The sequence below is a fragment of the Populus alba genome, chromosome 1 (assembly GCF_005239225.2).
Source record: "Populus alba chromosome 1, ASM523922v2, whole genome shotgun sequence".
In the NCBI taxonomy this organism is placed as follows: domain Eukaryota; kingdom Viridiplantae; phylum Streptophyta; class Magnoliopsida; order Malpighiales; family Salicaceae; genus Populus; species Populus alba.
In genome coordinates, this window is record NC_133284.1 from 1,158,526 (window position 1) to 1,181,618 (window position 23,093).

At 34.1% G+C, this 23,093-nt stretch overlaps 1 protein-coding gene across 3 annotated transcripts in view; it reads right to left on the reverse strand.

The window, feature by feature from the left end:
* LOC118049742 (callose synthase 9) overlaps positions 1-23,093 on the reverse strand; it is a 37,192-nt gene that overhangs the window by 3,627 nt on the left and 10,472 nt on the right. For all 3 annotated transcript variants that reach the window (XM_035059818.2, XM_035059820.2, XM_073411819.1), the window contains 36 exons: positions 21,320-21,417; positions 21,099-21,216; positions 20,583-20,714; positions 19,443-19,519; positions 18,533-18,611; positions 17,820-17,942; positions 17,420-17,522; positions 17,136-17,259; positions 16,841-17,030; positions 16,596-16,648; positions 15,868-15,928; positions 15,708-15,792; positions 15,113-15,162; positions 13,931-14,017; positions 13,649-13,734; positions 13,512-13,536; positions 12,801-12,898; positions 12,070-12,151; positions 11,773-11,930; positions 11,567-11,687; positions 10,275-10,369; positions 10,099-10,189; positions 9,849-10,009; positions 9,653-9,762; positions 7,366-7,500; positions 6,348-6,416; positions 6,097-6,274; positions 5,751-5,865; positions 5,126-5,245; positions 2,740-2,855; positions 2,572-2,655; positions 2,372-2,484; positions 1,803-1,855; positions 1,555-1,731; positions 1,025-1,072; positions 428-586 (listed from right to left, as the gene is read on the reverse strand). In XM_035059818.2, coding sequence (XP_034915709.1) covers positions 428-586; positions 1,025-1,072; positions 1,555-1,731; positions 1,803-1,855; positions 2,372-2,484; positions 2,572-2,655; positions 2,740-2,855; positions 5,126-5,245; positions 5,751-5,865; positions 6,097-6,274; positions 6,348-6,416; positions 7,366-7,500; positions 9,653-9,762; positions 9,849-10,009; positions 10,099-10,189; positions 10,275-10,369; positions 11,567-11,687; positions 11,773-11,930; positions 12,070-12,151; positions 12,801-12,898; positions 13,512-13,536; positions 13,649-13,734; positions 13,931-14,017; positions 15,113-15,162; positions 15,708-15,792; positions 15,868-15,928; positions 16,596-16,648; positions 16,841-17,030; positions 17,136-17,259; positions 17,420-17,522; positions 17,820-17,942; positions 18,533-18,611; positions 19,443-19,519; positions 20,583-20,714; positions 21,099-21,216; positions 21,320-21,417 — 3,774 coding nt within the window. The remainder of the gene's footprint in view (positions 1-427; positions 587-1,024; positions 1,073-1,554; positions 1,732-1,802; positions 1,856-2,371; positions 2,485-2,571; positions 2,656-2,739; positions 2,856-5,125; positions 5,246-5,750; positions 5,866-6,096; positions 6,275-6,347; positions 6,417-7,365; positions 7,501-9,652; positions 9,763-9,848; positions 10,010-10,098; positions 10,190-10,274; positions 10,370-11,566; positions 11,688-11,772; positions 11,931-12,069; positions 12,152-12,800; positions 12,899-13,511; positions 13,537-13,648; positions 13,735-13,930; positions 14,018-15,112; positions 15,163-15,707; positions 15,793-15,867; positions 15,929-16,595; positions 16,649-16,840; positions 17,031-17,135; positions 17,260-17,419; positions 17,523-17,819; positions 17,943-18,532; positions 18,612-19,442; positions 19,520-20,582; positions 20,715-21,098; positions 21,217-21,319; positions 21,418-23,093) is intronic.

Below are 23,093 nucleotides of genomic sequence, written 5' to 3' on the forward strand. Positions count from 1 at the left end.
GATGACAGGATCGCATAAGCAGAAGTTCAAATGTAAATACGTATGCTTGTAGATGAGTGAAATAATGCAACAAAAAAAATGCAAAATCTTAGTTCTCTTCTCTTCATAATTCCAAGTTTACTGGGTTGAGTTGCTTAAACAATGCTTGTGAAGGAGGAACACTAACCTACATAAAAATAATTTTACAAGCTTAGGATGTAATATACTACATGCAGATGTTTGGCATATGCGACACCAAGAAGCTCAGACAAATTTAACATAGAGTAAAAATGTAACGGCATAAAATGTAAGGATGGTATAGGTGAAAAAAATGTAAATGAAAATAAAATATAAAGAGATAAACTTTCTTGCATCCTGCTTAACCCTTAGTTAGTTCATGTAATTAGCATTCACAGCTTATGAAACATATAGTAAGAATGATATTTACCCTCAAGAATCCCAGCTCTAAGATGAAACACAAAACCATTGGCACAGCAGTAAAAATACCAATTTGAAAGAGAAATTGAGTGTTCAGAGCAGCACTCAGGGCATTGTTCTTCGTTATCAGTGCTCTATTTTCAACTTGTTCACCTACTCCAGATAGTGCCTAAAACAAAATCGCATCAGTGTCAAGAAAAATAAATTGGGAACAAGAGCTACCATATTTGTGCAAACAGCAGGTGCTGAGTTGAAACAAAACTGTGAACTAAATTTATATAGTCTTATAAAATCAGATATATAGATTATTCTACTAAAAAATAAAACATATATGGATTATTTCTTAAAACATTTTACATCAGATGAATGCCTTAAAACCTATGGGATTGTATTTATGATACATGTTAGACATTTTTTTTCATTTTATGGTGGCTTCAAACTGGTACATAATTTCATATCATATTTATTGACTTGAAACAGAAAAACATCAGCAAACTAAATATAAAAATGAACATATAAGTCGTGATCTGGAGTGCAAAGGATTTAAAGTGAACAAGTATACAAGAATGGAAATTTTTGTCCAGTAATGGACAGATATCAATCTTACCAAATATGCCTTCCCATAAAGGAAAATGTATACAGTCAGCACCGTCAACTGCAATATAATTTCCAAAAGAAACTTGTTAAAAAGAAATAAAATGATAGGTGTGCATGTAAAAAAGCATGTTGCAGCTTTCACACCACATTTTTCCTCTCCTACTCTTTTTCCCTGTAAAATTGGAGCATAAGATGTAAACTCCAATCTCTGTTGTACTAGATACACATTTATCTAAATACTATCTAGAAATGCAACACAAAACCTACACAAAGAATCAAATTATAGAGGCCAGCTGGTAAGAAGAAAGGCATGCAAAAGGTGCACACTAAAAGGATTGGAACAAAAGCAAACTTTTAGAGTAAGATATACATTCTCCCTTTGTGAAAAAGCGTAAAATTAGCAGTCTAACTCTTTACATGTTGCATTTTCTTTATGATTGCATTAAGTAACTTAAGCCAACCGATGTGAATCTTCAATTCATTCAACCGCAAATAAATTATAAATTGTCATGTTCATAACCAAAGCTAGTAATTACATACCATCGTACAAAAGTAGTATCCCACAGTGGTAAAGTAGAATGACATCATTCGAAAGAAATCAAAAAGCTGCCCGAGCCTGTAGACATCCCTACTAAGAACTTGCTCACCATTACCACCAGAAACCTTCCCTTCAAATACAGCTATCTGATTGAGACCAACATCTCGTCCTTTGCCAACCTGTAAATTTTAATTAAGGATTACAATTACATACCTTAAAAAAGCTCCAAGTAAGAAATGAGAAACCATACCTGAATATACTCATGATGGGTGACATTTCCTTGGCGTAGAGTTGAATTGAACCCTGCATGGGATGTCAAAAGGCAAAATTCTGTCAGGTACACACACACACACAAACACAATACAGAGAGAGAGAGAGAGAGAGAGAGAGAGAGAGAGAGAGTTAAATGTAAAAAATAAAAGCATTTGAAAGAAACTACATTCTAATTCCTTCATAGGTTTTTAACTTGAAAACTAAAATAATTACTAAAAGCCTAAGGTGAAGGAGAAAGCCCACACATAATGAACAAAAACAAGAGAGATTGGCTTTGGCAGATCAAATTCACGAGGTCGTGATGCTTCTTTTATTGAGAAATGAACCAACTTCCAACAACCCATAAACTTTCTGATCACTTGGATAAAACAAGGAACTTCTCTTTGGTGATAATAAAATCCATAAGGTGCTAAATGCTATTCATATTAAAACTTTCAGAAACAGATTAAGCAAATCAGGTTTTGATCTAAGGTACCATATGTCCCTAGCAAAGACATAAAAAGAACTGGAAACAAGTCCATCAATAGTCAAGTAAAGCAGTCATGCCTGAATATATATCTTCACTGATGTTGATAACACGAGAGGCCTTGCTAATACCACCCCGAGTTATGTGGAAAACTCTGTCAAAAACATCTGGATGTCCATAATGCATACGGACCCTGCGAGTTACATACTAGTCATCTGTATCTGAAAATTCAATATGATAGTACGCTACCAATTTACTTGCTATAAAACTAAGAGCTTACTTTAAAGGATTAGCCAGAACACGCTGACCGAGAGTTACAAAGCTAGTTTCCTGATTTGACATAAATGAGGCTAAAGAAGAGACACTGCAATCATGACAGGTAATGCCTTTAGCAGAAAATAACATGATTAGTCAAATGAGAGAAATACTTGTTTCAGCAGAAACATACCTTCCTGTAAATACATGTTCCCTAACACCAAGAATGGTTGGAGGACGAATACCATGATCTTGATGGAATTCTTCCAGCAGATTTCTCATCTTCAAGGCCTCCTCAAAATAATTATCCTAGTGTTATCATGTAAAGACACATTACAACCAACATTACACAGTGAAGAAAAATACAAATACCTACTCTACATACCATAACAACAACAACAACTCAGTGAGGGAACAAAGAAGAAATGACAAGTAGAGTAACTTTCATTTTATTTGATGCATTAAAAAATCATTTTAGTCAGCTTTCACAACGAGAAATCATATATATGTGATATTATTCCGGGGACAAATTAATATTTTTTCATTTATAGGGTTTTCAGGTTTCCCTATAAACAAAATGTTATACTTTTTATTTTGTAAGTAGTACACAATACATAAACTATGTAAGTTACAAGACACTTGAAAAACACAAAAGAAAAGAGTTAGCACTCAAAGCTATAGCAATCCCTCTCATCTAAAAAGGTTTAAGAGATTTCTCAATGATAGTTCATGTGAATTATCGTTAGAGGTCGAACATTTAGACAACTTGTGATTTGCAACAACTCAATCTTGAAGCAATTATTCAAAGTCGAAAAGAACATCTAATCTTCAAGTAATCTTTATATAAACTCTAAAAAAACATTAGATTTGTCTAACAAAATCTTGGAACTCCCAATTTAAAAAAAAAAATTATCATTTTCGCAGCGTACATGTGTTTCAGAAAACCCAAAAAGGCATATAGATGTGATCACTGTGGCTGGGCTATTTTTTTGGAAGATGCTGGTGTTCTAAAATCCATCATGTTTAATAGAGATACCAGGTTCCTTGGTCACTTTTTGCTAACTTTGTAGAAGTGGTTTAATTCCTATTTGAAGTTTAGTAGTAATGCTCATCCATAAACTGGTGGCCAAATAGAGTCTAAACGAAACTTTGGACAATCTGATTCATAGCATTTGTGGGGGCAAGCCTAAATAGTGAGATGTTGCATTGACTCAGGAAAAATTGCTTCCAACAGTTCCGAGCATAGTGCTATTAACAAGACATCATTAGAAATTGTGTACATGAAACTTCTGAGTCATGTGCTCGATCTACTCGCTGCCTAAAGCAAGTCAACAGAGAAAATGATTGAAAAGTGCAAGTTGTGCATCAAAAGGTCAGAAGGAAACTGGAAGAAACAGGTGCTAGAAATAAGCATGCAGCAGACAAGCATAGACGAGTTAAATTGTTTCAAGGAGTCATGGTTTTCTTATGCAAGGAGAGGTTTCGAGTAGGAACCTATAATAAACTATAGATGAAGAAGTATGGTCTGTCCTAGATGCTGAAGAAAATCAATGACAATGCTTGTGTGTATTGGTCTTTTGAATAGCATAGGCACATCGAAGACCTTCAATGTTGTTGATCTTTATGAGTGCTTTCCAAATACTAAACTCAACTCAAGGACGAGTTTTTCTAAAATGGGAGAGACTACTGTAGAGCAATTATCCCAAGAGAGAAGGGCCATATTGAAGCATGAAGTTATTGTTTTCTTATTTTAATTATTTTCCTAGTTAATTTTGGATTTTAATTATTTGTTTCCTACTTAGTTTGGGACTTTTAATTTAATTAGTATTTTACTATTTAAAAATCTCAATGCTAGATGGATTCTATTAATTAGATACCTTTTAATTAGGAATTTTTTCCTATAAAGGATTTTAGTACTAATATAAAAAGTAATGTTTAGTTTATTTTATGGAAATCAAGACTATTATTTAGATTCAATAAAAATATCAGAGAGTTTTCTCTAGATTTCTCTACAGTTTGATCTATAACCTTAAGGCTTGATAACCCTAGTTTTATCTTCATTATACACTGCGTAAAGAAACAATACTTAATTCAAAAATTTAATTCATCATCAATGTTCTTTCCCTTAAATAGTAATGAAATTGTAAACATGCTACATTACAAACATACAAGAGAACTGTATTGTTCCTATATTGCATAAAAAATCCTTCTTTGTTTTCCACACAACGATTATTGGATTGAGAGCAAGAAGAATTCCAAAAATTTGGGAGGTGTTCCTCTTGAAAAGATGTTGCGGAATATGGTAGCTTTCTTGACTTTGTGCAATGCTTCTAAAACGTCTAGTCTTGGGTTAAAGCAAAAGAGACTGGAAATGTAAGGCCCTTTGTCAAATTGGGTTTCTAGTAATTGTAATTTTGTGAAGGAGGAAATAAGTTGTTCCAATAAGGTTATTGATCATAAAAGTTCAAAAGAAAAACAGGAGAACAAAAAATAACAGATTAGTTTCACTTGTCTCAACATTTTGCGAGTCCAAGACTGTTCAAGATAATTGCATTAATGGGAAAAAACTATTGACTTACCTGATTCATATCAATTGTCTGAATTGCATTTCCACGAGTAAATATAATTGCATGGTTTTGATTCTCAGGTTTTCCTTCTCCAAGTTTTGGATTCCCGGGCAACTTAACAGAGTATATTTCCTTCACAGAAAAAAAATTCACAAATTAATAAGCTACGAGTGGAATGAAGAACAGCTCTTGCTCTAAATAGAAGTTGTCAGATTGCATTGTCCATTATAATCTATTCAGGATGGAACTATTTTGACTCCTAATCGGATTAGCTCCACGCAAATACATCCCAAAACTGCACATCCAATAAACTGCTAGTGCATTAGCATGGAACAGAAACAATTCTACCCATATTATCTAGAGGATAAACATTACACCAAACTGACCAACCAATATACGAGTAATATAGGTTTTCGAAGCACACTGTGATTTTACTTTATTTGTAGATTCAACCAAAATTCAAAAAAAAAAATGCAACAAATCACGATGAAAAATACAACAAATTCAAACTGGGTTAAAACACAACCCAGATAAATGCATTTGCACCAATATTATAAAAATAATAGTTTGTTCAACATACTTCAACTAAAGCCAATGGCTATCATCAACATTAGAGGACAGCAAAAAAAATGTAAACCTTGTCTTTTCCATTGATATCAGCCTTCACAAGCTTCGAATAGTATTCTCTATGTACTTTACCATCCTTCAAAGATTCAACCTCATCAATGAAAGCAACACGAAGAGCTTCATTTCTACAACATAAGTAATAGCTTGATATTAGCTATCTATAATATAACTAAGCTTTCAAGTGGGAAAAACTATTACTACAGAGAAATGCTTGAATCTCTAAATTTGGCGAGCAAAAACTAACATGCTTTTAAAAAAAGATAGGCAAGGAGAGTGCGCAGGGGGCACAAAATAAATCTGGCTAAAGAGAACATACTTCAAGCATAAGAACATGTATTTGACATGCTAAAATTCACCTTTGCATCAGCAATGCAATATCAGCAGCCTCAGGTTTTCGGTCCTCTTTCTGCTTTCCATATATTTGACACGTAAGAACATAAGTAAACTTTAAATCAGCCAGTGCTCGTGCTTCCGGAGACAAGTCAAAGCCCTTAGCATCATTTGTATCATTAATAGAAACTGCAGCTTCCGCATCTAACATTGACATGCATGATCAGATCACTGATTGTGTCAGGGCTATAAAAAAGAAAGATATAAATGAACCAACCTCCAGACGCCACTCTTTCCAAATAAGACTGAAGCATTAGAGCTTTCCTGTAGTACATCATCCCACGGACTGGAAATATCAAAACAGTGATTTAGCAAAATACCTAATAATTTATGAGACATGCATTGCATTTGTGCAACTAATAAAATAGAAAAGCAAGAAACCTATCTCTTCAAGTGAAGAGACTAAGAGTCCAGATAATGCTAGCAAATCAGTAAACGCTAACATAAGAAAGGAGCTACGTCCCCTAATTAACTCACTCAACTATAATCCAATACTCATGTTAAAAAACCCTCAATCCTGAATTGGCAGGTTATAAAACCTAGAAAAGCATAATATATACTGATTGATGCAAGTTTCATGGTATAAGTGTGAGCATGGCACGCGAGTGGCTAATGAACCAACTGGAATCTCATCCGAGCACACACAAGTACCCTTGGCTAGGAAAAAAACTCAAAGTGGATGTGTGAGTGTCATTAAAAGATCAAAATAGGAAAGAATTATCACTAACTTAACATGCATTTACATGAATTAGAAACACAGTAAATGTATTTGTCCCACATATACACCAGATACACAGTTTCCTAGAAAACAGTTCAAACGACAAGCAACTTTCGGGGGGGGGGGGGGAACCGGAGAAGAAAACCTACAAGCACAGTGTAGAAAGCAATCTGGAATGGCAAGCCCAAAAAGGACATGCGTGCCTTACAGCAACCAGGCAACAATACTAGAATACAAGAAATGGTTCATGACTTCCCAAATATATGAGAGGATAGAATAGCGGTGTGTGAAATCATATATCCACTGAAATAAATGCACTTGGAATAGGGCAGGAAAGATGCACTAAACATCATAAAACCAAATAACAAAATTCAGATTTCCCATACAAATTTAGACCACGACCAGATCCTGTATAAATAAACGTATTATATTGTTTTATTATAAGAACTTCTCCCAAATGAACCAATAGAATATGGAACCAAGAAACTCTAGTGAGAAAGGAGAAAAGATCACTTGCCAGTTCTGGCTAATGTTTGTCCCCTGTAAGAGGCCCAAATCCGAAGTTCAAGCTTGTCATCAGGATTATTAATAAGCTCTGAGTCTGGTGCATTCTCATCACAGCCAATACGATCAAGAAAGTTCTTCCACTCATCTGTGACAAAACATAAACAATTTTGAGGCTGCCAGCAAGTGAGAGAAAATACATTTCAAGTCATAAAGCAAACTTTTTCAAAGCAGCCATAAATAGTCAACTAGCCAACCAGACTGATAAACCAAAAACTCAAAGAACTGCAACACTCCCTCTATACCCCACATTACAGTCCATTTTTGCACTTTCTGTTGGTAAACTATCAAATAGTCAGGTGGTCTTCATTATTGGATTCCCAATTCTATACTATCTCAAATTCAAATTAGTACTTGGATAAAAATGCAATAAAAATCAAGGGCAGGCAATGACTTTACAAAAAATCAACAATTGACAATGTAATCAATGGTATTCTTTTAAATTCAGAGACTATGAACTGGAAGGGAATAAAAAAATTTCCATGATCATCACTAAAACTAACCCAAGAAATTCTTCTATTCATAACTAAATCCCAATACCTATTTTATTTTTTCTTCTTTCCCTAATCGGACTATCTATATAAATCAAATCATTCACTGAAAGAGAGCATAAAAATCAACATAATTAAGTGAAAAATCATTCACTGGAAGAGAATCAAGATTTATCATGGATCATCACTCCACCTCGTCAACAACTCTATTCCTCGTATCGTTACCTGCAATTAACTATCCATGACATGCCTCATCCAAGTCATGTATGGAATCACGTATTCCGCTCTAACAGATATTGGATCCACAGAAAGTGAAGTGTTAAAAACTGAGCAAAAAATTTTCCAACATTTTTAGTTTGTGAAGATGTAAACTGTCCACCAAGTGTAATGTAAATCCCAGAAGTAATCACAAATTGGAATTACAAGAAATGGGAAACCAAATAACATGTCTAGGTCTGAGACACCAATACCAAAGCGGATGAAAACTTGACATCAAATAAAGCTAACTACACAAAGCATAAAGCTTAGGCCCCGTTTGTTTGCAGGAAAGTGAATTCCTTTTGGAAAATGAATTCCGGGGAAAGTGAATTCCTGGAAAGTGAATTCCGGGAAAGTATTTTCCGATGTTTGGTAGTGTTATGGAAAACACTTTCCAGTGTTTGGTTGTGTTATGGAAAATGAATTGGAAAATAATTTATTAATAAATTAATTTTTTTTTTCAAATTTATCTAATATATATAAAATATTTAATCACTTACAATAAAAAAAAAATAAAATCTAAAATGTATAATGATGAATTTTTTTTATTATTATATTCTATATTCATACATAGCTTATTTTATAAAATATAACTATATATATATCATATCATATTATAAAGAAATAAGCTTGTGAAATATTTTTTACTATTCTATGAAACCATTTATAATTTCATTACGTACGAAATACATCCGACAAAAACTATAGTTTTAATAATATTTTTAGCATGTAATAAAATTGGATAAAATATTAAGGTATAAAATTCACTCTAAACTATTTTTTTTTAATGCTAAAAAAAAAAAAAAGTCCCCGCAGGCAAGTGAACAGTGCACTAAAACTGCACTGTTCACTATTTTTTTAATGAACAGTGTATACAATACACTGTTCATGTTAATTGCACTGTTCAATGAACAGTGCAATTAACATGAACAGTTACATAAAAACATGACAACGCAGCATTGGCCCACGCCAGGAAAGTGTTTTCCGAGAATTAAAAACGGAAAACACTTTCCTTATGTTAAACTTAACATTTTCCTTTGACTGGAATTACATTTCCTTTGACTCACTTTCCATGTATTGCCAAACATGGGAAAGTGAGGAAAATGGTTTCCAGGAAAGTGAATTCCTGGAAACAAACAAGGCATTAGACTCCTTCAGTGAGTGCATTCTGTCCATTGACCATGCCTAAACCAGGATCGTAATTTAGTAAGAGATAAAGAATGCAAGGAGTACATGGACAAGAAAAAAAACAAGAAAGGAAAAAGAAAACACAAATAGAATTGACCACATTGGGAATCAAGACTATCACATGAAATCCTCCCAACCAACCAGGTAAATTTCTCCAACCTTTCCCTTCAAAGTAAAGAACAAACATTCTAATCACCATAAACTAAAGGTTGCAAGCAATTACAAACCAAGGATATATGAACTCAAGCAAAAAAGTGTGGTGTCAAAGTTAGTTTAATCATCACAACAAAGCACACGGAGTACCTGGATATATTTTCTGGAGGTAAAACAAAGTTGATATTCCATCCTCATTTTTCTTTTGAAGTTCATTCATGCTATAAAGAACGATCTCAGAATAATATGGAGTGAACACACTGCAAATGCATACAAACATCATGAGAAAACTAGATCCATCAAGTATGCATTAATGCCTACAATTAATGCACCGAAAAAGTACAACCTGAAGGATAGCATCTCACGAACTGGCTTTGGTGCAGGCAGATCCATGAAAAGGGAATTTGTAAAGAATTGTAGCCTCCTTCTGGCTTCAATATTTTTGGGGACATTTGCAGCGGAATCTTTGATTGTTAAAAGCAAATACAATCTCTTGATTTGCGTTTTCTGCATATCCTCCAAAGTTAAATAATTTCATATAGAACACACCCTGTCATTACTAAGAGAAGAAACAAGATAAATCTTCTCTAACATACCAGCTCTGTATCTCTTGGCCACTTCAAGTTTGTAAACAAACGACCTTCACTCCTTGCTTTTGACAGCAAATTCCACGTCTCATAGTGCTCCCTGGAATATGATCCCACAAGGCATATTTGAGAGGAAAGTGTCAATGTATCAAATGCGTAAGTGAACACAAGCAATTTTACCAGACCTCATGTTGACAGAAAGGACATCGTGCCGCACCACATCATACAGATCTTGTACAGCTTGAATGGCACCATTTTCCTGGTCTGGTTTTTCAGCTTTCTGTAGAAGAATTTCATATACAGTGCAGAAGCATTCAATAGCAGTTTATGGCTTTAGAGATAGATATAGAATGAAAGGCTCCTTGCCAACAAAATTAGACAATGTAAACCAAACCTTGCATTATTAATCATCCTTCATATTGAATAGTATAATTTGGGGACAACTGATCATGATAACTTTATTCAATGTGTAAAAAAGATGTTATTGAAAACAGGTGTTGCTGGAAAACACCATCACATAGGATCGGGGGCCTTGTTAAATCCCCGTGTGGGGGGAAGGTTTTTAAATTCTGGGGTAAAGTAAAAAATATAGAAATCCCCGCAGATATTTTGTCACAAATAAAAGCCTGATATAGAACATCTATAGCTGAACCAGTGGGGTCAGAACAATCTCGTTATCACCAATTCATTTAAGAAGTGAACAAATGAGAAAAGCTCCAGATTAGAAACAAATGAACCATGGGAATATTGATATCCTGACAGTTGTCAGGTTTAAACACGGATAGCAAAAGAAGGGGTTTTCTGTAGGTAACTAATAGATTTGAACATTTGATAGCTTACAAGGGTCAGAGTCTCAGGAAAATATTATACAGATAAGACAATGACATTGCTGATTAGAATATCAAAGAACTCGCCAAACATGACTATCTTAAGCTGATCAAGACGGGATAATGTGTGCTATGCACACGAATGAAGCAGAAGGTAGGGAGCAAGGGAGCTGCGAAAAGAAAAGCATTTGTATCATAGAAAAATGTCAATTACTTAAAACTTTCCATAGATTATCATGTCTCATTTTACTATAAAACCAAGTGACTGCATTCCCAATTCATGGATTATGTTAGACAGACATGATCCAGAATATCATGCAGCTCAACCTTCCATGGGCATTAAATGAAAACGAAACCTTTTTTTTCTCAAATCTCTCCCCCCATCTAAATTGAACAGAGAGTTTGCATTCATATCATGGAGGTTGTTACTTGGCTTTTATATGCTTTCCATTTACGTACTCTATTGACAGTTTTCAATTTTCTTGCCTCTTATTCTTGGTCCACGTTAGCACTCCTTGGATTATGTCAATGCACTTGAGAATGTCGTAATTTTTCAATGAATCTATTATCAACACAACAGATGTTTCTATAGGTAAGCATGAATTTATACAAAGTTTAAACATGTAACACAAAGCAGAAATGAGACCTACCAGAATTCCAAGCAGTCCAGTAACTCGTGTAATTACAAGTGAAAGTTTCTTCAGCTGAAAGTCTACATGAATACTCCTGTTTGCAATACTGCCTTCAATGTCCGCATAAACCCTTTCAACCCTGAGGTAGAGAAGATATTAATACATCACAAAGCATTCATACCTATGTACAATGGCTCAAATAGTTTCCTCATCTCAAAACTTACCACATCCTTCCTTCACCCTCCAATATTTCTGTCAAGATAAATCTAAGGGCTTGGTAGCCCTCCTCAACGGCATACTTCATATAGTCATCTCTTGAAATCCGTTCCCACAGCTCTGCTTGTGAATCACTACCCTCCACCATATCTTTAGCCAAAAAAATCTACAAAAAACATAAACAAATACAAGGTAAAAATTAAGATCATGTTGTTCAAGAATCTCCGGAAACTGGAAGAAAAAAATAACCATCAAAAGAAATGGAGATGAGACAAGAAATATAAGGCTGGAGGCCCCAAGATGACCTTGCTGGCAAGAAGAAAAAGGGGCCACTGAACCAAGGGAAGGTTCCCAGAATTTTTAGGCATCAGAAGCAACTCCATTTCTCTGCAATGAGATAGCAGAGATATGATAATCATCAGAACAATCTGCTAGGAGTAGGAGCAGAACCTGAAGAGCTTGTAAAAGAGACATGAAAAATCCACTATGACTTAGAAAAACAGTAAAAGAAACATGGACAGACAACATAAATTCAACAGAATATAGTGTCCTCAAAGCATGGCCTTAAAACAATCTACTATTTATTATTAAGAATTATTAACCACCCTAATCCTACATGGTTCCTCCGTCCCTTGATAAAATATCAAATCAAATAAAAGATTAACCAACTTCAAAAAATCTTGATTTCTCGTTTAGAATCAATGGCATTTTTTTCAAAAATAAAGTTAATCAAATTTAACCACAAAGCTTAAATTACTTGGTCTTGGTGATTCAAAGTTTAGTATGACAGTTAAAAGGCAAACTCCAAGATGTATATTGCAAACTTCTTTCTCAGGATAAATAAAAAAATTATTGAATGGTTGTTCAAGACGGAATTGACAAAGGATGAATAAAAACTAGTGGCTCCAGATTAATGAACAACAATAAAGCACAATCATTGTTATCAAGCATTGCAGTACAGTGTGAAGCATGCAATATCAATAAATAGAAAAGATATGGAACAATTGTAATGAATAGGTGATATTCAAGGACTCACAAATTGGTGACATAATCTTCTTCCCTTAAATTGCGTATGATCTCATTCCAAAAGGGTCCAAAAATAACAGCATCAATTTTTCTCTTCTCCAAGGTATCCTGCATCGCACCAAAATGAGTTATCTAAGATTCCTATCTAATTCATGATTCACAAAACTAAATGATGTACAAAAAATATAGGGAAAAAAATTAAAGCAATGCAGATTGTGGTTGCGTTAGAACCAAGCAGCAAAAGTATAGTCTCCTTTAAGTGCTAAAATACAGAACAAAACAAGCACACAGTGAAAGTTCATAGAAGTATAAAAGGGTAAATTACACTAACCTCCATGAGATATCATGAAATTACCATGACCACCCAATAGTTAGAAGATATTACAAAATCCCCACTGTACCCAAAATGCACTTCGTTTTTTAAAAATTCATTTTGTTAAAGGGGATGATTTTGAGAATATTGAGGGCATTTTGGGTATAGTAGGGGATTTTTGGAATATTTACATAAACGAGGGAATTCTGTCAAATATTTAAACTTTTGGATGACGTGTAATTTTATAACACCTCAGAGGGTCTTTTGTAATTTACCGTATACCTGAACCCCTTTAGGTCCCCAAAAAAAAGGTTATAGAAGTTCAAGAAGATGATGGTATAAGATATAATTTATCTAGAAAAATGACCAAAAACATTATTTAGGAAACTAAATTGTCAAATGACTCACCTGACTTGAAGAGCTGCGGGAACTTCTGCAAAGGAGAGATTGCTTTCAGATGAAAGACATAATGAAAACGGGGAGGAAAACAATTGAGACCATAATATCTTGTTAATGGGTAGGAAAGGAAATTAACAAAACCATGCCTGTTGGGGAGTGGGATATGAAGATTATTCATAAAAGCTCCAGGAAAGTCCTCAAAAAGTTTGTGAACAGCTTCCAACGATCTAATCTGGATTTATTACATGCATAATAATGAATCTTAAGGCACACATAATAACCCAAAGAAATGCAAAGACTAATGAGAAATGAAAAGGGAAAGGAAATATAAATTTTTAGCAAAATAGAAATGAGATAAAAACAACAAGTATCTAGCTTCCATGTTTATGAAAAGAAAGAAGCAAATGTACAAAAAAAAAATCACTTACTTCCCCAAGGCGGTCTTTTGCTCCAATCAAGAATCCCCAAATAGCAGATATAATGGTATAGAACACATGGATATCCAAAAGATAAATCTGTCCAGAAACCAGGAAACGTATTAAATAAAATAAAGCTTCTGATTTAGCTAAGCAAATAACAGATATCACACAATTTGCAAGTTAATTACTTGCACTGACCAAACTCTAGTTTATATAGAAAGTTTGTGTTCAAAAGCACTCTTAAGATAAGTTTTCTGTTTTTCAAAAACCAAAACCTAATTTTTTACAATTTTTGGTTTTTTAAAAACTACTTATCATTAAGCAGATAAGAGTGAGGATACGTGTTTTATTTAAAAAGTATAAAACATAGTAATAGTAGCAGTAGTGATAATGAAAAAAAGGGTAATCAGGTGGTGATTTAATGATGTTGATCACGATAGTGGTGGCTAGCTTCAAAGGTGCTGCAGCAGTTTTGCAATAGTGTTGTAGTGGTTATGATGATGCTGTCGTTTAAGTTGGTAGCGATGAAGCTTGATGAATGATGTCTGGAATAAGACAGACTACTGGCAACCTTATTGAGGGATTCAACCACCACTTACCGAGCTGAAATTGGCACTTTAGAGTATCTCTAGTTCTTCTTCCACTTCTTTAGAAATTTCCATCAATTCCATCTTGTGAGTTTTAGAGTTTTCATAGCCTCTAATGGTGCATGGCAGTAGAGGGTTTGGAAGAGTCATTAAACTATAATAAGCATGTGAGTTTTAATTTCTTCATGTAGGATGCCTTTTCTGGTAATCTTGCTCTAATTTTACTAATGATCATAAGAAAGGCTTCAATAATTTTCAAGGTTGTTTGTCCATATCCCATCTATTTGAGATGTTGCATACTCCCACACCCCCTTGCATAAAAGGCATGTCTGAAACCATTCAGCCAATATGGCTGAAGCGAATTGGAAACACATCAGGGAACAATAGAGCCACCTTATCCTTTTAAGCTACCCACACTATATCAGTAACTCAAAATAGCGGGCAAAAAAATAAAAAAAAACTCCCAACTGTCAGATTGTTGAGGTACATCCAGCAGAAAAATTATGGGACCACTAATTCAAATGAATGAAAGAAACAAAAAAATCAATTACAGATTCATAATATGTGCAGGTGTGAGCACATGTATGTATGAATTGCAACTTACAGCAATCACTGGAGCCCATAAGGTAGCAACTGTCAAGGCATTATGATTATCTGCAATGAAAGAGAATTCCCAATGAGCTATGCATTCATAAATTAATAAAGAGAGTGTTGCAACATCAAACAAGACCACAGAGGCTACACTGGTATTGAAATGCTGGGAAAAATCCAGCAAAATTTTGAAATGTTACTATTTTAAGGAGACTACAAAAAACCTACAGTGAATCAAAATGACATTTTAGCAAAAATCACCAAATCCACAACATGGCAACAATGAAAAATTTAAACAGTATAACGTGATAAAAAAAAAATTCTGCCAAATGCCACCAGGTTATTAGCAAAATGCTTTTAAACATAATAAGTTGGAAAAGAAACTGTAAAGTTCCAAAAATATGGCTTCTCAAAGCATTGAACACGGTCAAATAATGGCTTCTCAAGTTCTATAAAAATATAAAACAGAATACAATTATAGTTACCAAAATTACATCACATATATTTTGGAGCAAAATACTGGTGCAAATATATAACACAATGGGAAAAAAAATAAACAGAAATTTTACAACATAATTATGGTTTAAAATTTTGTCAAACGACCTTACTTTTAGATACAAGATCATGCCAAGAATACTTCAGATTATCAGTCATATGCACAATAATCCTTGTCGGTTTCACCAAGGGCTTGATCTGCAAAAAAGGTTAAAATATAATTTAGGAAACTTCCATCAAAATTAAGGCTGGTGTTATATAAATCTCACTGACCTGAAGGAAATACGCAAATGAGAACTTTCCGCTCAAAACAACCAACCAAAAGAGCATGTACCTGCTTGTTAAAGATTCAAAATTCATTTCATCTTCTTTAAATTTAGAAAGCATTTAGATAAAAACAATGAAGATGAATTATATCCCTTGGATTTAAAATTTATTCTTTAGTAAATCAATTGAGAAATGCTGTTCAATTTTTAAAATGCCTAAGATGTGTTTTACATCTTCTATGCGAAAATGTTAGATTTTCATAAGTTCTTCTTAATTGTTCTTCAAAATGTCCACAATGTATATATTGGACTTTTTTACACAATTACAGATCTAAGGAGCCAATTCTAATCAGTCAAGCCACAAAAGGCAGCCCAAAATGAATCCATTAACATAAAACAGAGCATTTGCACTTCAAGCTATTGGTATAAATGATGGAAGAGGTCATGACTGTGCTATTATTTGAAACAATGTTAAAAGGACATTAAAGTGAGGTGGTCAGTCCGTTATTTGTTTTTCCCCTGCTTTTGGGCAAAAAGGAAGCTAGTTTGACAAGATTAAGCCAATAAAATTTTGGACAAATTATCATCCCTATATCATCATTTTACAACAACAGCAAACAAACTGACAAAAAAACACAGACAAAAATCTAACATAACAGAAGCAAATGTCCAATGTGAGAATTAAAATATTTTGTGGAGAAAAGGTTAAAGTAACAGAGATGTAGAAGACATTACTTAATGAAGTCACTAGTCCTTTCATACATGCCACGCCCAACATAATAGCGTTCCTTCAAAAAAAAATTCAACGAATCAACATTTAAATTTTAAAATACACCTAAAATATTAAAAAGAAAAACTATCCAAGGACATAGGACAGTAACCATTTTGACAATGGACCAAAAAATATAATCCAGCACATAAAAGGAAAATCAAGCATAAAGAAGAAATAATTTGGCCAAAAGTAAAGGTAAAAGAAAAACCTGGCGCATCCACTTTACGAAGCGAATAAATGGCCAGTGATCACACTGATTAGTCATATGGTGGCAAGCTGGTATTCGCATGAGGAAACTAATAAAAAACTGGACACCAGCATAGATGCCTACAACGATCATGTACAATCTGAAAAAAACTGAATTTGAATTTTGTTTACTCTCTTCCTGGAGAGCTTTCCTGTATTTGAAGAAAACAACAAGAATAAAAGGTTGCTTGTTATTCACATATGACAAGCATGCAGAAAAGGATATCAAGTATAAATGCTTGCTTAAGAGAACATACACATAGAGGAAGCTTAAGAAGACAGAAGCACAAGAAAACCACACAAAACGAAGAAATATTCGAGTCACAGCCAGTCGTCTTGATGTAGAATAAGCCCCATACATCATTATAACATCCAGCACACCTAAATCAAAAGGTATGAACATCAAAAATCAAATTACTCATGAAATTGCAATATAAAAAATTGTTATATTTCTTATCTGTGATGATTCACAGTTGTAAGTAATTAACAATTGGTTCAGCGTAACAATGAGAAAATCATTTTATGCATCAGAGAACCATACTTTCAATAAACTTCATCACAGCAAATGTTGGACCAAGACTTAGAATTTCCCGCAGTGTCTTGGAGTTAAATTTTCCATCATTAAAAGCAATGACAGTGAGTCCCTGGAAGCAGAAAAGAAATGCTTGCAGCCATGAGAATGCTACATTCTAGTCAAGCTAACAAGTTATTAATGAGTAGAGACTTCATCAATGCATAGTAAAAAATATTCACAATAATGAAGAAGAGGGGAGTTGCTGGTGTAGATATTTGCAATAAACAAAAATTATATATAAAAGGCAAAGGAAAAGACCTTCCAAATGCATGGCAGGAAAATAAACACAATGAACAGAGAAGCTTTTCAGATGCACAGCAGGAGAAGGATAGTAGTTTCTATGAGAATTTGATTTTGACATGCTAACCTGAAACATCATAACAAGAAATATCCACAGACGGTGGAAACTATGGTAAAGATGAAGGAACGTCCGGTGCTCAACAAACGAAGTTTTCCCTCTACGTTGACTTCCAGCAGTTGTAAGCAAATACTGTAAGGACAAAAGACATACTTTATAGTGATTCACAATGTAATACCCACCACAAGCAGTCTACAAACCTAAAGCCTTAATCATACATTGTAGCACAATGTAATACCCACCACAAGCAATCTACAAATGTAAATGAATATAGTTTGGCCATTATAGGAAGGAAAAGCAATACTTTCACAAGCCCTCATCAAACAAAAGTGGATATAAGTAATAAGGATTGAGCAGAGCATTAAGGGTGTAGTATGGAAGCTTGCCATGTTGAGATTATAAAAGTGGATATATATATATATATGACCTCAACATGACAAGTTTCCCAGAAAACCTTCCCTGCTCTGTTTAATCCACCTTGTTTCTATATAATCTATGATTTAAGCCAAACAGTCTGGCTTTAATATTTAACTCTATACATGAACAGGATGACATATTTATTTTGTCAAATGACAGCAACTACATTTCAAGAAAACCACAGAGCCAGAATCAATTATGCATAGGATATGCTTCAGCTCCTGGCGTTGCTGTCTTCAGATACTATTAAAAGATGTTCCCAAAAGGAACAGAAAGCATAAAGGGCATAAAAAAATGTGACAAACCTTTGTCCTTGGTTTTGGTCTCTGGAAAAAGGATGAAGTCATGCGCCACGGCCAACTGAGTTCAAAACAATGAAGTGACCTGGAAATAGAAATACATGGATAAGGATGAGGAGAAAGACAATGGCCATCCATCTGACACAAAAATAGTTTTAGGTTCCATTTACTATGACTTTTGCAAATTGGTTTGAGTTGCTTTAATTTTTTACTCAAAGAAAAGTCATAATAAATTTGGTTAGAAATAACTTTTGACATAAATCAATTTTGTTACAAATTCGAGTTCAAACTGCTTTAATCAAGAGTTAAAAATTAACTTTTTAACTTATTGATTACATAATTTATCCTCTACCCTTTCTTCAAAAACAGTTGATTTGAGTAACTTTTTGCTAAATATACTTCTAACCTAACTCATTTTTGTCGTAAGTTGTTTATAGAAAAATAACTTTTGAATTATGACTCAAAATCAAAATTTAATCTTCATAAGTCAGATCAAACTGAATATTACTCTATTTATAACTAACCAAGTCAGAGACAATCATTTTCTTACCAAGAACAGAATTGAAATGGATTTTCCAATTCAATTTAGTTGATTTGAATAATTCAGTATAGTTAAATACAATAGAATTCTCTTTAATGTCTATGAAATAGCTGCGAAAGATATAAAGAGCATGGATACTTCATAAATTTCACGGCTGCACAGTTTAGCTATTCGATTGATGAATAACAAGAAAGACTAAATTGCATGTGTTCATTTACATTAACTCACCAATATTTAAGTTTTAAATGAATAGAAGCTCTTTTTTTTTTGTTTCCATTGCATGAATTGGGAAAATGAATCTGAATTCTTCATTCCATCCATTCAACATGACTCCAAGTTAAGTGAGAAAAGACTGGCAAATCAAAGTAGACTTACCAAAAATACTCATTAAAATCATCGTAATTTCTCCAAGAAGAATGAGGCGCTCGTCCATTATCATTGTTTCCTGCTTCCTAGGTGTAGTGGCAGGGAAGTCAAATCTTAAGTAAAACCACAATGCATAGGACAGCAGAGAATAAATTGGCACGGTTTATGACAAGATAACATCCCCGGAAGAGATGCATGTACAGAAATGACTGCAAGTAAAAATGACAATGACCAGCCTAAATCATAATGGCATCACAATAGAACAAGTCAGTCCCAAAGCAACAAACTTAGCACCAATGCATGACATAACATAGAGATGATGTTATGTGTGCTCTCTTGGTGAAAAATTGCTGCCAAAGTTTTAAGTTTTATTCATGCATGACAACAAAACTACTCCAGCACTAGGCTTAGGAGCCAGTTCTCTCTGGAAAGACAAACATAAGCAGTATTATAATTCACAGGGCCATTTTCCAAAAATAGTCCTCCACATTGACCTTTTTTCCTTGCCATTCCTTCATCTGTTAACAAAAGAAGAAAAATGTGTGCCTCCTAGCTGAGAGAAAGATAACCGATCATTAACATGGCTTAAAAGATGTGATTTAAAAACTTTTCAACATTAGTAGTGCTTGCCACTGTATGCGGGGGGAAAAGAAAAGTTACTATTAGGTGTACTTGAAATTAATATACACAAACAGTTATAAATTGTTATGGAACTGCTGCGAAACTCCTTTCTAGACTTATCAAACCATGCACTCACTAAACTCATTTTTATTTTCTTATTTTTCTATGGCAATGCAATCAATCTATTAATCCCATAGACATGAGCTAAAAAGAGAGCATCTCATGTAGTCTTGCCCATCCACACTATCCAAATCATGAACTCACTTGACTCATTTCTATATTCCTATTTTTCTAATGCAACTATTCATGCCACATTTACCATGTTACATCAACAAACTTTGTTTTGATTTAAAACACTTAAAAAGAACATAAATATAAAAATAAAACACCACAACAAAGAAGTTAACAGCATGAGCCAAGTGAATGAGAGCAACATCCAGAAAGAAGGATAGTAGCCGGATCGTGATTGTCCCTTATCAATTAAATGTAATGGAATTAAGGAAAGAAGTGAAAAACATGTGCACTCACTGCTGCAACAACGTCATACAAAGGAGTAATAACTTGATCAAGGAATGATACGCCATTCTCAGAATTGGAATCACAGCTTTTTGCTGGCTGAGCAATTTGCTGCCTCAACATCCCATCCATTTCCCTGACCATCTAAATATCAAGTTTAAAGTTCGCGGAATAAGGTCAGTAGAAAAATCGTTGCAGCAGTTTTTTATTATAGTTTTTCATTTTTATCAGTTACAGCACTTCAAACCAACGATTTGAATCCACTAGCAAAGGTTTTAAAAGCAGAATAAATGAATAAGATCAAGAATATCAAAAGGCATCTCAATTTGAGGTTCAGGCCAAACTTCAACACATGAGAAAATTTTAAAAAAAAAAATCCAGTAGGAAAAGAAAACACAAGTGCAGAGATGTACACTTGTTGATGGGTCCAAAATAAGCCATTTACCAATCTTATTAGTAATGTTCCTTTTCTGAAAAGGGAAAAGATAAAAACTAATCCATTCATAGAGTATTCCGAGATTCACTTACATGATGAAATATGTAGCACAGGCATTCTGGAAGAAATCTAACATTAGCAGCTTCGCCCCATATTAGAAAGTACAGGGAAACAAAGAGCAACTTCTTTTCCTTGCTTAAATCTTCAAAACTGCACAGAACAATTTATTGGCATAAGTTTCAAACATTATCATTCATGAATTAAAATTCAATAATTAACACAAGCGAGAATGAAAGAGGTTAAAAACCCATACTTGCTCCACACTGGTTGAATGCAAAGGTAGCTGCACCATTTAATGTAATTATCAAGTGACTTCAAGAATACCTTCTGCACAGCAGCCTCATCCAATTTCTGAACAAACCGAGGGCATATAACAAATAGTGATTTGATGACATCTTATGAAAAAAAGTTTGCATCAAGACAAAATTGTTCAAAGCTTTTTACATAAACTAAATCAAGGCCCAAGATTCACATTAGTATAAATTGTTGGAATCTGGTCATGTTCTGCAGTTACAAGGCCTAATAAAATCAGTATCCATATTGAAGAATAGAAAAAATAATATATTCCGCAAGTTAAAGGCCAAACCTAATGAAGCAATCATAAGGTAGTCAAACAATCTTTCTCTTTTTACATATTCTCTTCAATTCATCAATAGATCACAATAAACAAAATACAAGACACATGGATGGCTTTAAGCATGAATGTTTGTGTAGAAGTGCTTTCTAAAATGGTTTGAACAACAGCTATCAATGGAGCTGTAACATACACTGGCCCAAGTGTATAATTGGATCTTTCAATTGCATGCATTTATGGACTGTTGCTAAGCCACTACTCTTTTGAGAGCCAACAGCCTTTAGCTTTAATCATGCAATCACATTCCCGGTCAAATTAGAAATCAACAGTAACAAAGTGCAAATCTCACAGAATATCCCGTTCAGATTTACTCTCAATTTATTGCGTTATGGAATGGGAATCCAAATAAATTCAACACAAACCAAAATAATCCACATCCATATAGTTATCAACCTACCATGCACAAAGAGAATAGTTCAGAGTAATCATGATGAGGACATCGACCCGAGACATGGTTCACATGTCCGTATGATTTAGGATGACAAAAGATAGTCCAACCCTCACATTATTGGATTTTATTTGGGATTATTTAAGTTTGTTTGTTGGGCTTGATTTAGTCATTGTTGGATATTTTATTTGGTGGGCTATAAACCCAATTATTTGTTCTAGTCAGGGTTTTATTATCTATATCCTATTTTTCTAAAAGTTACAGTTTTAATTAATTGAATAAAGAATTGCAAAGTTGCAAACTTTTTCAACTCTATTCTTCGCTTTTTAGGCTTTTTTTTTGGCGTCTTCTTCTTTTCTTTCTTCTTTAGCTCTAAATCTCTTCTTGTGCCACAATAGCTTTGGTATTAGAGCATGATTTTTTAATTGTTCTCACAATTAATCGATCTATACACTTGTTAAAATTCTTGACATTCAATCTAGTTCGTAAACTCTAAATTTCATGGGAAGCTTTCATCAAATAACAAAAAATGTAGAAGTATCAAAAAAAAAAAGTTACTATTCATCTTCTCTGCCAAACTTAACCAGCCGCACAACCACAATCATCACCACAACCTGCCTCATCCACCACACAAGCCCTGTTTCACTCTTCTTGCCACTTCAACAAACCCTCCACAAATCCAACCACTTTAGCAAACAAGACCCAACCAAACATCAATAGGGCCAAGTCCCTACAAATCAAATCAATACAACAACGGAAGCCACCCACACGTTGGATTCAGCACCATCACAGTAGATGAAGACCCACTGTCACAACCATCGTCTCTAGAGTCCCTCTGATTTATAACACCTCAATAGCCCAATCACCAAACAACCCATCAAACTAGCATCAAAACCAAAAGGAGCCAGAAACTTTCATGCACGGTAGAACCATTAGCCAGCAAAGATCAACAGGTTTTCCACCTCGAACCATAGCATGTGTCCAATAGTAAGATCTTAAGATAGA